At 43.7% G+C, this 14164-nt stretch overlaps 1 protein-coding gene across 1 annotated transcript; it reads left to right on the top strand.

Moving 5' to 3' along the window:
* The first annotated feature begins 292 nt into the window (after positions 1–292).
* On the top strand, positions 293–7874 carry LOC124038151 (PWWP domain-containing protein 2B-like). The gene is made up of 3 exons (XM_046353664.1): positions 293–783; positions 3126–4847; positions 6160–7874. Exons 1-3 carry the CDS (start codon positions 644–646, stop codon positions 6164–6166), a joined length of 1869 nt encoding a protein of 622 aa, XP_046209620.1. The 5' UTR covers positions 293–643; the 3' UTR covers positions 6167–7874.
* The last annotated feature ends 6290 nt before the right edge of the window (positions 7875–14164 follow it).

Genomic DNA, 14164 nt, shown 5'->3' with positions numbered 1-14164 from the left:
TATATAGCCTAATAGGTCACTGTATTTCAGGTGCCTGCATCTATAAATAAGCTATACAATGACTGATCATGTATACGCTATAGCCTAAATGACCTATTTCTTGGATACAGTACAGACACAGTAAAGATGGGGGTGGGGTGTTGCATGTAAACCAGCAAAGTTAAAGAGGGTAATCTATATTTAATTGGGAATGGCACGATACAAATGTCCTTGAAGAGAAGATAATATAAAAGATATAAATAAATACAAAAAAATCATGCATTCGTCATTCCAAGAAGGATGGATGTATTGTCTGCAAACCAGCAGAGCAGACATGGCTTTTAGCTAGAGTATAGCTAATGATGAAATAGCTATATTTTCTGAATTGTGGCTACATTCGAGTTAATTAACTGAAAGCCAAATGGTATAATTTCAAGCAAGACAGAGAGGCAATTTAAAAAGGTTTCTCTCCTCTGTTCTTCTTGTGTGATGTCATCAGTGGCAGAACTGTTGTAATTGACTATGTGGGGGTTGATCATTTCGTGCCCTGGTGTAGCCTCCCGTGCTCGAAAGTAGAAGGGGAGTAGCATCTTTAACCGAGGCGATCGTGGCTCCCGCGGCCGCGATCGAGTACCGCCAAGCCGGACATCTCACGCCGGAAAATATGGAGGCTGTGGCCGACGAGCTGCGGGCCGGCTCTCAGATTCCTGTTACTATCGATCAAATAGTTAACGATACACTAGTGGTTACGCTAACCTATCAAGAAAGGAGCTACATGGGGATATTACTCGATTGCAACAAAAAGTAAGTTATTTTTTTCGAATAATTTGATACATTTATCACAAAGTAATTATCTAGCTAACGTTAGCTGGCTAAACTAGCTAGGTAGCTACACGGGCCTTCATACAAAAGACTCCAAGGCGATTTAGCTAGCTAGTTAGCCAGCTAACGTTAACTATTTGTTTTGCTCACTTTTACAGCCAACATGTATTAATAGCATATAAACACGTGTATCATTACTATGAAACTTGGATAAAGTAAATAAAATAAAAACTGAAAGCAACATGCGATGGGCATTTCAAGAAAAATTATGCCTACGTGGGTACCACAGACAGGGGTTAGTTATACATATATTTGTGGGTACCTTCATACCTCATTGTTAGCTTAGCTATCAAGCCAGTTTACTGTTGTCTAGATTTAGACTGGCTACAATGTATCCAACTATGACAGGCCTTGCTGAAACACCCTTTCTCATATTACACTTTTGTATATGCATTCTTATAATTCATCGATCTACCTACATCATGTTTTAATAGCTAGGCCTGTGTAAAGTGATGGGCATAAACACCATTAATCATTTAGGCGACTTCTGGTGCTTTTACTGTTGGCCTAGGTTGAAACTCACAGTCATAGAATTCTACCCTTTATAATGATACAATTAATTATATATTTTTGTTATAAATGATTGACCTGAAACAAAAAATAAGAGATTATACAGCTGTTAAAGATGGCACTCGTTGAGTTACCAAGGAGGTTACAGACACCAGTAAAACTAGGCTGTAGGCCTACTTTGTGCTTGACAAAAGGGTGAACTAGAGTAGACAATGTTGGCTAGAAATCACATTTAGGCCTATGTATAGGGTGTTAACAATGGGTAGCCTAAGGTATAACATTTTCTTTGAATGATTGGTATTAATATGGGGCATGCAGTGTGTCACACCAGGACTCTAGTCACATGTTCTGGCCTTGTGTTGCACTAGTACAGTTCAGTGAGTGCACCTTTTATATTTTACTGTGTTTATTTGTTTTTACTCTTAATGGCTTTTCCTGTCAGTAGGCCTACATGTTCATGTGATCGATCACTCCAAATGTCCTGAGATTCACCTTCCCCTGTGGCTTAAACAAAGAACAGTGGTTTGGCATACAGGCCTATTTCGCCTTGTCGTGTCAAAATGCGAGTTCATCCGTTTTAGGTTCATAAAAATGCATTTCCCTTCATTGTGTCTCTAGTTTCCATGTCGTCAACTTTTTTTTAGCAGGATCACTTTATTTGGTTATGATGTATACAAGATTAAATGGCAAGTGTTTGACTCATGGCCGGTTACCCGCTATGACCTTGTACACAGCCTAGGCCAGGACTGTACCTCCTGTTTAAACCTTCGCGACGGCTGAGATTTTGTTTCTCAATAAGGGCCTTTTTAAAGGTCTTCCCCCAAACCACAGGAAACGGGCCTCGCCGAGCCGCTTTATTGAAAGGTGCCAATAGCTGCTCATGGGGAAACGCCTTTCGGGCTTCCTAAATGTGCTTTAATTAATATTCTCATAACATACAAGCTCCCAGCAGACACTGATATGGAAACAAGTGAATCCCCTGGCTCTCTTGGTCCCGAGTGATTCATGGGATTGTTTTTGTTCAGTCAGATGGAGTGGAGGGGGGCTCCTGGGTTTCCTGTAGTCTCTTTGTCTGCAGTCTCTGACAGCAGAGCACAGCCATGTTGCTACTGTCAGCTACCTTTCAAAGAGTTCCTTCGAGAATCCTGGCTTGGATGTGTTACATTTGCAGGTCCACTGGAATGGAAAGGAACATGTGAATTTACAGACAAAAACACACTCCAGCTCTTTCAGTTTGTAGCACACGGCTGGAGGGCAGGCTATAGGATAGCTAGACAACAACCTGCTTGCTTTCTGTCTCCCAACCCCCAATCCAGTAGAAAGTGCAATGTTCTAACAAAGGAAAATCTTTTTTGATGTTGCCTTTTTTATAGTATTGAAGTAATTGGGATATGAACTACACTGATTAGGAAAATGGAAGTGGGTTTTGTAAATTAGCTTGTTCACAGCATTAACATCTGTTGTAAGTAGCAATTAGCATCTGTTGTCTGATTTGTGTCTTCTATACAAACTGAAGTGTTGCAACCATAAGGGCTTTCATAAGTGCTCCGACAGGGTCAAAGGAGTGCATCTGTTGTGCATAGATTTTGTTGAGTTAATGTTCTTGAACAGGAACTCAGTGAGGAGTTGACATTCCTGCTTTATTTCACAATGTGAATGTTGAGTGCAAACAATTTGACTTTATCACGATTGGATGCAAACACTCAGAAGCTACAAAACATACTAAAGTATTTATTTTCACTGTTTTCTTATAGGACTGGGCTTTTCTGCCTACCAGATGTCACAACAAAGCCAGTGAAATGCCCTGCATTCAAACCTGGTTGTGAAATCCCTGAAGTCCTGACAGAGGAGCCAGTTACTAAACTTCCCAGCCAGTCTTCACATCATAGACCAAAGGATGAAAACACGCTCCCTGAGAATGATCCACCAGGTGCCCATCTCCCTGCCCCTCTGCCCACACCAGTGCATGCCGGGCAGGCTCCATACCCTCCTTATTTTGAAGGTGCTCCCTTCCCTCCACCCATATGGGTCCGCCACAGCTATGGTCAATGGGTACCCCAGCCACCACCGCGAACAATCAAGAGGAAGAAGAGGCGGACCCGAGAGCCTGGGCAGATGACCATGAGCACCATCAGGCTCCGCCCCCGGCAGGTGTTGTGCGAGAAGTGTAAGAACACGCTGAACAGTGACGAAGACAGTAAAGACGGGATGCCCACCACCAAGACGTCTAGGAAAGAGAACGCGCTCTACAGCGACGAGGGGTCCGTCAAGTTGGCCAGGAAAGAGGACGCAGACGCCACCAAGGATAGCAACAAGAGACGGGAGAATGGCCCCACTGGCTACGACGGCAAGCGGCTCCGGAAGGACAAAAGGGATGATGATCCAAAGTTCCCTGCAGTAGACATCATTCCCCACAGCCCAGTCATCAAGATTTCGTACAGCACTCCGCAAGCTAAGGTGGAGGTCATGAAGATCCCAGCTCGGGTCCACGGCTCCGTCAAGCCTTTCTGCCCCAAGCAGCTGATGCAGAACGGCCTGAGAGACCACCAAGGCAAAGTGCCTGAGCCCACCACCCTAACCCAGACTCAGGAGCAGCGCCACATCTTGGACGCCACCAGGACGGGCCTGACCGTGTCCATTCCCAAACTCAAGCTCCCCAGGCCCCTAACGGCCGGCCTAGACCTCCCCTCCCCAAAGATCCGCGTGACGACCCTGGGGGACGGAGAGGACAGCCTGACGGTGTACGAGGCGGAGCTGGTAGAGGGGTCGAGGAAGAAAGGCCCCAGGGTGCCAGTCCCTGGTCCCCTGCCCCACTCGGAGGACTCTGAGGAGAAGACTCCCATGGAGCTGTGGTCGGGGAGCTCTGGAGAGGAGGCCGACCGAGGCCACAGTGACCTTACGCTGCTCATCAACTTCCGCAAGAGGAAGGCGGACTCCTCCAGCCTGTCTGTGTGCAGCACCGATAGCCTGGACGAATCAAAATCCTTCACCTCAGACGGCACGCCCCCGGAGCTGTGCGACCTGGCTCCCGGAGAGCACATCTCCTCCGTGTCTTCCTCGTCGCTCTCACGAGACGACAGCAAGACTGTGCCGCCACTCACCGTGCGCCTGCACACGCGCAGCATGACCAAGTGTGTGACGGAGGAGGGCCATGCGGTGGCCGTGGGAGACGTGGTGTGGGGAAAGATCCATGGGTTCCCCTGGTGGCCGGCGAGGGTGCTCAGCATCAGCGGCAGCCGCAAAGAGGAGTCCGTTAACTGCGAAGCCCAGTGGCCAGAGGCTAAGGTGGCCTGGTTTGGCTCACCCACTACCTCCCAGCTCTCCGTTGCCAAACTCTCTCCCTTCCGGGAGTTTTTCAGGTCGCGGTTCAACCGCAAGAAGAAAGGGATGTACCGACGAGCCATTGTGGAAGCTGCCAAGGCCGTGGGCCACATGAGCCCTGAGATCACCTCTCTACTCACCTCTCACTGCGAAACGTAGGTGAGTCCACAACACTCAGACAATTTGAGTTTCATCACTAAATATACAGTAGTCCAGTACCTTGGTTTAATGCTACATGCTGGACAATGGTTTGGGCTCTGAGCTCATTCAAATCTTCACGCAGAATACATCCTCTCTTTTGAATGCCTAAACTAAGTTGTTGCTCACCTCACCCTTGTATGGTAAAATACTCTTAATTGAATCATTTTGGTTGACTGAACCCAGGGACTTATGATTTGGTCTCAGTCTGCCTAGCAATAGTTGTCATAAAACATTAGGCCTGATCATATAGATCGAAAGCACAAGCCCTTGTTCCCTTGGTATTCTTTTGTTGATAGGTGTGTGGAATCAGATCCCATGTAGCCAAGAACCAGGCCGTTCACCTACACCTAGGTTAAATATTGTCTTAGGGTGATATGACACTGCCAGACAGCTCCCAGGGCCACTGTTTGCCGTGGTGAAAGTTCAGTACAGGTGTACCATGTTCATAATGCACACCAGACTCTTTTTGAGAATGCCATTCTTTCTGTAACTCATAAATAGTTTTGCCACGTCAGCTGTCCAGAGATCTGGCTGTAAAGTGTCTGGAATACATTGTTCATTACTTGAGCAGTGGTGTAAAGTACTTAAGTAAAAATACTTTTAAGTATTACTTAAGTTGTTTTTTTGTGGTATGTGTACTTTACTTTACTATTAATATTTTTTGACTATTCTACTACATTCCAAAAGAAAATAATGTACTTTTTACTCCTTGCATTTTTGACACCCAAAAGAACCCGTTACATTTTGAATGCTTAGCAGGACACTGGTTCTGTTCTGGCGAACTCACTACACACAACAGCTTCATTTGTAAATTATGTCTGTGAGTGTTGGAGCGTGCCCCTGGCTATCAAAAATAAAATACAATAAAAAACAAGAAAATCGATACTGGTTTGCTTAATATATACGGATATGATTTATACTTTTACTTTTGGTACATTTAATAACAAATACATTTACTCAAGTAGTATTTTACTTGGTGGCTTTTACTTAAGTGATTTTCTTTTAAGGTATCTTTTACTTTTACTCAAGTATGAAAATCGGGTACTTTTTCCACCACTGCTCAAGAGTGACTTCTGAAACGGTTCAGTTAGAAATGTTGCATATCTTGAATGGTCAAGTGAGAATCCATGTTTTCTGTAAACATGCATAACTGTTCCAGTGCAAAGTCTAGGCCTGGAGTTAGAATGTCCCTCCATTGGAAACCATACTGCCATTATTTGCCTAACCATTATTTGCTCTCTCTCCCATCTGTCTCTCTCTCTGTAGAGTCTGAAGACTGAATAATAGTCTCCTTTCAAAGGCTTCACGGAAATCTGACTCCCCAGGAGAGAAAGGAAGCGTGTGCAGTTGCTAGGGTCACTATTTATACAGCGCCCTCCCACATGGCTGGAGGAAAATGGCCACCCAGGTGGAGTGTTGTTGACTGGATAAGGGAGCAAGAAATGCCAGTTTGAGGCATCTCATGGACTACAAGGATCAATTCTTCAATTATTTTTTATTTTTAACCATATCAGTAGAAACTGAATAGCAACACACTACAAATCAGAATGTATTTATTATCTGTAACCATTTATTATCCATAACGATTTAAGTTTACCTTTCTACAATTCCTTAAGATCTCCATGCTGCTGCTTTTGTGAACGTCCTCTCGACCGATTGGTCGTGAAGTGGTTCAACGACAACCAGTCAGAGGGCCTCGTCAGGTCTGTTCAATCCCAGTGCCATCCTCATTGGAAGCCCACCCACTTTCTTCCCGAACAGACCAGGAAATGTATATTTGCATTTCTGGTGAAAAGTCGTACACTAAGTTCTTTTACTTTCCAAATATGAGAATGTGAAACTGTTCCATCTAGAGATAGTACTGTAGTTTATTCTATTATACAGTGATTCATCCTTGTAGCCTTCTTCAGCATTGCTAGTTGGATATGTCGATGTAATGTTATTTATACTTTTTTCAAATTTGTCTCTTCCATTTTGGTTTGAATACCTTTTAGAAGTGTGGTATGTATTGGTCGTTGTTGAGAGATCCCCAAAGTTAATTTCTACTCACTTTCATTATTTAATGTGTCATGTAAAGAAAAAGCACTTTATCTGTACCTTGGTGGCCTGCTGTAAGCTCATTGTCCTTTCACTAACTGGAGTTACAGCACTGCCAGGCAGTGGGAGTTCATATCACGGTTGACTATCCATGGCCTTGGAGAATAGTTTATTTTTTATTTTAATGTTTTGGGACACCAGCGATTGATCCTTTTCAGGGGTGGTTGTGTACACTGTATTCTTGCATTTATGTCTCGGGTGTGTATATGTACATTCTTTCAACTCGCCCCAGCTCCATCAAATGTTTCCACTGGAGGAGATGATCAAATGTCAAACCCTATCCATTAATTAAAGCTTTATATTCACCTGAAAATGCTGTAAGAATACTGTGAATTCAACTCTTTGAGTGTGCTGGTGAAGGGTGGGGGGGAGATGGTTGGCTACTCTGTATGCTCAATACTGGTTGCAGATTGCAGTCCGGAGAGGGAGAGACTGCAGGATCAACCTTTATTGACCTTGGAGTTGAAAGCAGCACTGTTGGAAAGTAGGGGGAAGGGAGGGACCGCAGGAACCATGGGTTGTTCAGTAGGCACTAAACAAGAAAACAGGCAAGAACTACCTGGACTTGTCCAATAGAAATCCCTTATTTTAGTTTTCTGTTGCAAGCCCTAATGAACACTACCCAGAGCTCCTGTCGCATTTGTGTTCCGTTTTGATTCCCTTTTGTTTTGATTGACTCTTTAGGAAGAATGGGGAAGGAGAGTGCCTAGCTCCCCCTTTCACCTGGTTTATGATTAAGATGGAAGCAGATGTCAGGAAGTTCCTGTATTTGGTGAGCTACATGGCTGTCTGCTGTTGCCCACATTGGTCAATGTTATTGGCTATTTTCAGTTTATTTTTTTATTTTTTTTTACATGTACATAAAATAAAATATACAGGCAATATGTGCGCTGGCTGGTTTGTGTATATTTCATGTACATATTTCAATGTACTTCTATTAATTTTGACTAACTTGATGTGGTTTAGCTCTCACCTGTGTGTCAGCACCACTACTGTGATACAAGTCTGGTCCAGCCAGGTTTACCTTTATGTAACTTTATGCAACCATTCACCACCTCGCTTAACTCAGTTAAGTGAAGCACTGTCTGTTACCTAGTGTAACTCAACTACTCGTCCTCCATTAGCCACACTGGTCATATGATAGCCATACTCTCCTCATTATCACAGTGATTTGCTACCAGCTGACTTTGTAAATGGTGGAACTGTTCAACTCTCTTGCTTTTTCACGAATATCAGTAGAAAACTGCTAATCGAATTGAAATCTGAACTCTCATCCACCCTAACAAACAAAAAAAGTCAAACTTCTACCTCGTTGCCCCCAATTTAAGTTGATATTAGCGTGCTGCTGTGTTGCTCTACTCTCCCCAGCCTCCTGGATGGCTCTCATTCATTTGAAGTCATGTCAGTGTTGATTTATTTGACCCCTGCCTGCTGTGCATTGGGCTGTCATGAGCCGCCAGAACAGCTTCAATGCGCCTTGGCATAGATTCTACATGTGTCTAGAACACTATTGGAGGGATGTGACACCATTCTTCCATGAGAAAGTCCTTTATTTGGTGTTTTTTTGTTGTTGGTGGTGGAAAACACTGAGGCGCCACTCCAGATTCTCCCAAATGTGTTCAATTGGGTTGAGATCTGGTGACTGAGACAGTCATGGCATATGGTTTACATCGTTTTCATGCTCATCAAACAATTGAACACTCGTGCCCTGTGGATAGAAATGATTCATTATAGGTTGAAGGTGATCACTTAAAATGGCTGTGTATTGGTGTTACTTGCCCTCTAAGGGGTTGAGTGGACCTACAGTACCAGTCCACAAAGTTTGGCCACACCTACTCATTCAAGGGTTTTTCTTTATTTTGACTATTTTCTACATTGTAAAATAATAGTGAAGACATCACAACTATGAAATAACACATGGAATCATGGAGTAACCAAAAAAGTGTTACATCAAAAATGTATTTTATATTTGAGATTCTTCAAAGTAGCCACCCTTTGCCTTGATGACAGCTTTGCACCCTCTTGGCATTCTATCAACCAGCGTCATGAGGTAGTCACCTGGAATGCATTTCAATTAACAGGTGTGCCTTGTAAAAAGGTCATTTGTGGAATTTCTTTCCTTAATGCATTTGAGCCAATCAGTTGTGTTGTGACAAGGTACGGGTGGTATACAGAAGAAGGCCCTATTTGGTAAAAGACAAAGTCCATATTATGGCAAGAGCAACTCAAATAAGCAAATAGAAAAAACAGTCCATCATTATTTTAAGACATGAAGGTCAGTCAATCCGGAACATTTCAAGCACTTTGAAAGTTGCACATATACAAAAGTGATGAAACTGGCAGAAGACCAAGAATTACCTCTGCTGCAGAGGATAAGTTTATTAGAGTTACCCGTTTCATTAATTGCAGCCCAAATAAATGCTTCACAGAGTTAAAGTACCAGACACATCTCAACATCAACTGTTCAGAGGAGATTGTGTGAATCAGGCCTTCATGGTTGAATTGCTGACAGAAAATACTACTAAAAGACACCAATAATAAGAAGAGACTTGCTTGGGCCAAGAAACACGAGTAATGGACATTAGAACGGTGGAAATCTGTCCGGTCTGATGAGTCCAAATTGGTTTTGGTTCCGACCGCCATGTCTGCGAGACGCAGAGTAGGTGAACAGATGATCTCAACACTGTGAAGCATGGAGGAGGAGGTGTGATGGTGCTTTGCTGGTGACCCTGTCAATGATTTATTTAGAATTCAGGGCACACTTAACAAGCATGGCTACCACAGCATTCTGCAGCGATACGCCATCCCATCTGGTTTACGCTTAGTGGGACAATGACCCAACACACCAGCAGAGTGTGTAAGGGCTATTTGACCAAGAAGGAGAGTGATGGAGTGCTGCAGCAAATGACCTGGCCTCCACAATCACTCGACCTCAACCCAATTGAGATGGTTTGGGATGATTTGGACCGCAGAGTGAACGAAAAGCAGCCAACAAGTGCTCAGCATGTGGGAACTCCTTCAAGACTGTTGGAAAAGCATTCCAGGTGATGCTGGTTGAGAGAATGCCAAGAGGGTGCAACGCTGTCATCAAAGCAAAGGGTGACTACTTTGAAGAATCTAAAATATTAAATCGATTTTGATTTGTTATTAAACACTTTTTTGGTTACTACATGATTCCATGTGTGTTATTTCACAGTTTTGATGTCTTCACTATTATTCTACAATGTAGAATTTTGTAAATAAAGAAATAAAGAAAAACCCTTGAATGAGTTGGTGTGTCTAAACCGTTGACTGGTACTGTAAATCATGCCAAGGAAATGCACCCCACACCGTATTCGAGCTGCCAGAATCCTCATTTACACATTTTACATTTACATTTTTGTCATTTGGTCATTTTAGACTTGCCTAGTTAAAGGTTAAATAAAACAAATAACTTTAGCAGACGCTCTTATACAGAGCGACTTACCGTCATGAGTGCATACATTTTTCATACTCGAGTTTCCATTATTTTGGCAGTTACCTGTATGGCATTATTGCATAACCAGGAGGACAGCAGCACGCCGGCCAATCCAGTGTTAGGTAACCCCCCTCCCATCTCCAAATCAGATCATCTTACCAGGAACTTCAGAAGCTCAGCCCACCCCTCCCATACCCCTGACTTCTCTCAAACTACTGAACTGCTTTTCCTCACTGTTGCCAGAGATTTCATAGCTCTCATTCCAAGCTGTTTCCTTTGGCCCTTAACTTGTCCAAATATGATGCTGACCATCATGCTCAGAGCTGCGCTTGGCTCGGTGTTTGTTTCCTAGCATCCATTCTACCCCCAGACCCCATTCAAACGCAAGTGAGGGGAAGGAATGCAGGCTTGCAGCATTTTCGAAACCCTGCGATGAGAGAGAGTGTGGTTGCACCATTGGTTCCAAGAATATGTATCTTTATACTAGGTTGCGCACAGAGGGCCACACAACTTAAACAAAGATACAGTATTAGGAGCCTTGCTTAATGATGGTAATGGGGAAAGGAGAAAGGGTATGTTCCACAGATAGTGATATCCAGTGAGGTGTAGCCTACATTCGTCACAATCTCCCTAGCAGCCTACATTTTTGCTTTGATTTACTTTAGTGCGGTGGCCATTTTGTAACAAACACCAAAGATTGTCTGTTGCATTGACATTACAGTCAAGTGACCTCTCCAACAATTGAAATACATGTCCTCAAAGATATAGAGAAGGATGGAGGAGGCGTGATCAGGTGGGACCATTCTAGCCATTGGAAGGGCAGATACGTGTGTGAACAACAGGCTATAGAGATATATCGAGGACTCATATTTGTATCTGTACAATTATAGTGTCTGTGAAAGCATGGTCAGCGCCATTGAGGCTATCTCCATTTTAAAGTTGAACCTTTTCTTCTTAATTGGCTGATTACTCCCAACTCATAGGAATCCCCACCCAGTTGACTACTTTAAAATTGTGAAGGGCAATGTCCATGCTAAAATGGGTTATAGCCATGATGAGTCCTATCTATCTCTGAAAACAGGCACGCAAATAGTTTTTTGTTGCAAAGTTTCCGAAATACCATGTGGGTCCACTTATATCAATCAATCAAATGTATTTATAAAGCCCTTCTTACATCAGCTGATGTCACAAAATGCTTTACAGAAACCCAGCCTAAACCCCAAACAGCAAGCAATGCAGGTGGCTAGAAGCACGGTGGCTAGAAAAAAACTCTAGAAAGGCCAGAACCGAGGAAGAAACCTAGAGAGGAACCAGGCTGAGGGGTGGCCAGTCCTCTTCTGGCTGTGCCGGGTGGAGAATATAACAGAACATGGCCAAGATGTTAAAATGTTTATAGATGACCAGCAGGGTCAAATAATAATCATCGCAGTGGTTGACGAGGGTGCAACAGGTCAGCACCTCAGGAGGAAATGTCAGTTGGCTTTTCATAGCCGATCATTCAGAGTATCTCTACTGCTCCTGCTGTCTCTAGAGAGTTGAAAACAGCAGGTCTGGGACCGGTAGCACATCCGGTGAACAGGTCAGGGTTCCATAGCCGCAGGCAGAACAGTTGAAACTGGAGCAGCAGCACGGCCAGGTGGACTGGGAACAGCAAGGAGTCATCAGGCCAGGTAGTCCTAGGGCCCAGAAAGAAAGAGAGAGAAAAATAGAGAATTAGAGAGAGCATACTTAAATTCACACAGGACACCAGATAAGACAGGAGAAATACACCAGATATAACAGACTGACCCTAGCCCCCCCCAACACAAACTATTGCAGCATAAATACTGGAGGCAGAGACAGGAGGGGTCAGGAGACACTGTGACCCCATCTGATGAGACCCCCGGACAGGGCCAAACAGGCAGGATATAACCCCACTCACTTTGCCAAAGCAAAGCCCCCACAACACTATAGGGATATCTTCAACCACCAACTTACCATCCTGAGACAAGGCTGAGTATAGCCCACATATATCTCCGCCATGGCACAACCCAAGGGGGGGAGCCAACCTGGACAGGAAGATCACGTCAGTGACTCAACCCACTCAAGTGACGCACCCCTCCTAGGGACAGGATGGAAGAGCACCAGTAAGCTAGTGACTCAGCCCCTGTAATAGGTTTTGAGGCAGAGAATCCCAGTGGAGAGAGGGGAACTGGCCAAGCAGAGACAGCAAGGGTGGTTCGTTGCTCCAGTGCCTTTCAGTTCACCTTCACACTCCTGGGCTGGACTACACTCAATCAAAGGACCTACTGAAGAGACGAGTCTTCAATAAAGACTTAAATGTTGAGACCGAGTTTGCGTCTCTCATATATCAGTGCATTCATAACAACCTAATGATTACAAAATGTATATACTATCAAAAAGCCTTACGTAGGATTAGCAATAAAAAATGTTGTTGACCAAATTCGACCCTGTCATTGACCTCAATACAAAAATTCCACACTTCGTGGGCTTATTTTCGTGGACAGATTTTGGGGTGAGTAAAACTTCTTGCTTTGCTTTTTCCTCTCTGACAGCACTCATTTCAGAACCACCTCTGTTACCATAACCATAATCCAGTAGAAGGATAGGATACTGATGTCCTATGTCTCAGCCAGAGAGTCTCTCGCTCCCTCTTGGTCTCTCTGCTGGTGCCCAGCCTAGTGGAACATCACAGTGGGCTTCATCGCTGCTGAGTGGGCCCCAACCATCTGCTCATGTAGAAAGGTGAGGGGAAACAGGGTAATTGTAATTAAATCAGAGAAGCATGGTGGGAGGAGATATATGAGGACAGGTTCATTGTAATGGCTTAAATGGAATCAATGGAATGGTATCAAACACATATCAGACACATGGAAACAATGTGTTTGACTCCGTTCCATTGATTCCATCCCAGTAAAATGCGCCCATCCTCCTATAGCTCCTCCCACCTGCCTCCACTGGTTTCAATCTACAGCTCCTTCTGGTCCTTTTAATTCTGAAAAACTCACCAGTCCTTAACGATTACAAGCGTACCCATAGCATGATGCAGCCACCACTATGTTTGAAAATATGGAGAGTGGTACTCAGTAAGGTGTTATATTGGATTTGCCCCAAACATAACACTTACTATTCAGGACGAAAAGTGAATTACTTTGCCACATTTGCCTTGTTGAAAACAGGCTGTACAGACTTCCTTCTTTTCACTCCGTCAGTTAGGTTAGTATTATGGAGTAACTACAATGTTGTTGACCCATCCTATCACAGCCATTAAACTGTAACTGGTTTAAAGTCGCAATTGGCCTCATGGTGAAATCGCTGAGCGGTTTCCTTTCTCTCCGGCAATTGAGTTGGGAAGAACACGTGTATCTTTGTAGTGACTGGGTGTATTGAATACTTATTGACTCAAGACATTTCAGCTTTTCATTTTTTTATACATTTGTAAAAAATAAAAAAATATTTAAAAAAATGATAAACATAATTCCACCTTGACTTTATGGGGTATTGTGTGTAGGCCAGTACCAAAAAAAAACTAAATGTAATCCATTTTAAATTCACCCTGAAACAACAAAATGTGGAAAAAGTCAAGAGGTGTGAATACTTTCTGAAGTTACTGTATATTCAAGCAGCATGTGTGGGGTAATACAATGCTTCCGTGAATCACTGATACCGAAGTCTGGAATGAAAAGCGAGGCACATGGCAGTAGGCTGCTGTGTGCA

This window comes from Oncorhynchus gorbuscha, linkage group LG06 (genome assembly GCF_021184085.1).
Source record: "Oncorhynchus gorbuscha isolate QuinsamMale2020 ecotype Even-year linkage group LG06, OgorEven_v1.0, whole genome shotgun sequence".
Taxonomy (NCBI): domain Eukaryota; kingdom Metazoa; phylum Chordata; class Actinopteri; order Salmoniformes; family Salmonidae; genus Oncorhynchus; species Oncorhynchus gorbuscha.
The sequence above is the reverse complement of the archived record's forward strand: the minus strand, read 5'-3'. Positions and strand labels throughout refer to the sequence as shown.

Excerpts from the sequence above, each read along its gene's own strand:
- LOC124038151 (XM_046353664.1), top strand. The coding sequence starts at position 644 with ATGGAGGCTGTGGCCGACGAGCTGCGGGCCGGCTCTCAGATTCCTGTT. Across the intron at positions 784-3,125 it reads TTACTCGATTGCAACAAAAA|GACTGGGCTTTTCTGCCTAC; the intron begins GTAAGTTATTTT and ends GTTTTCTTATAG.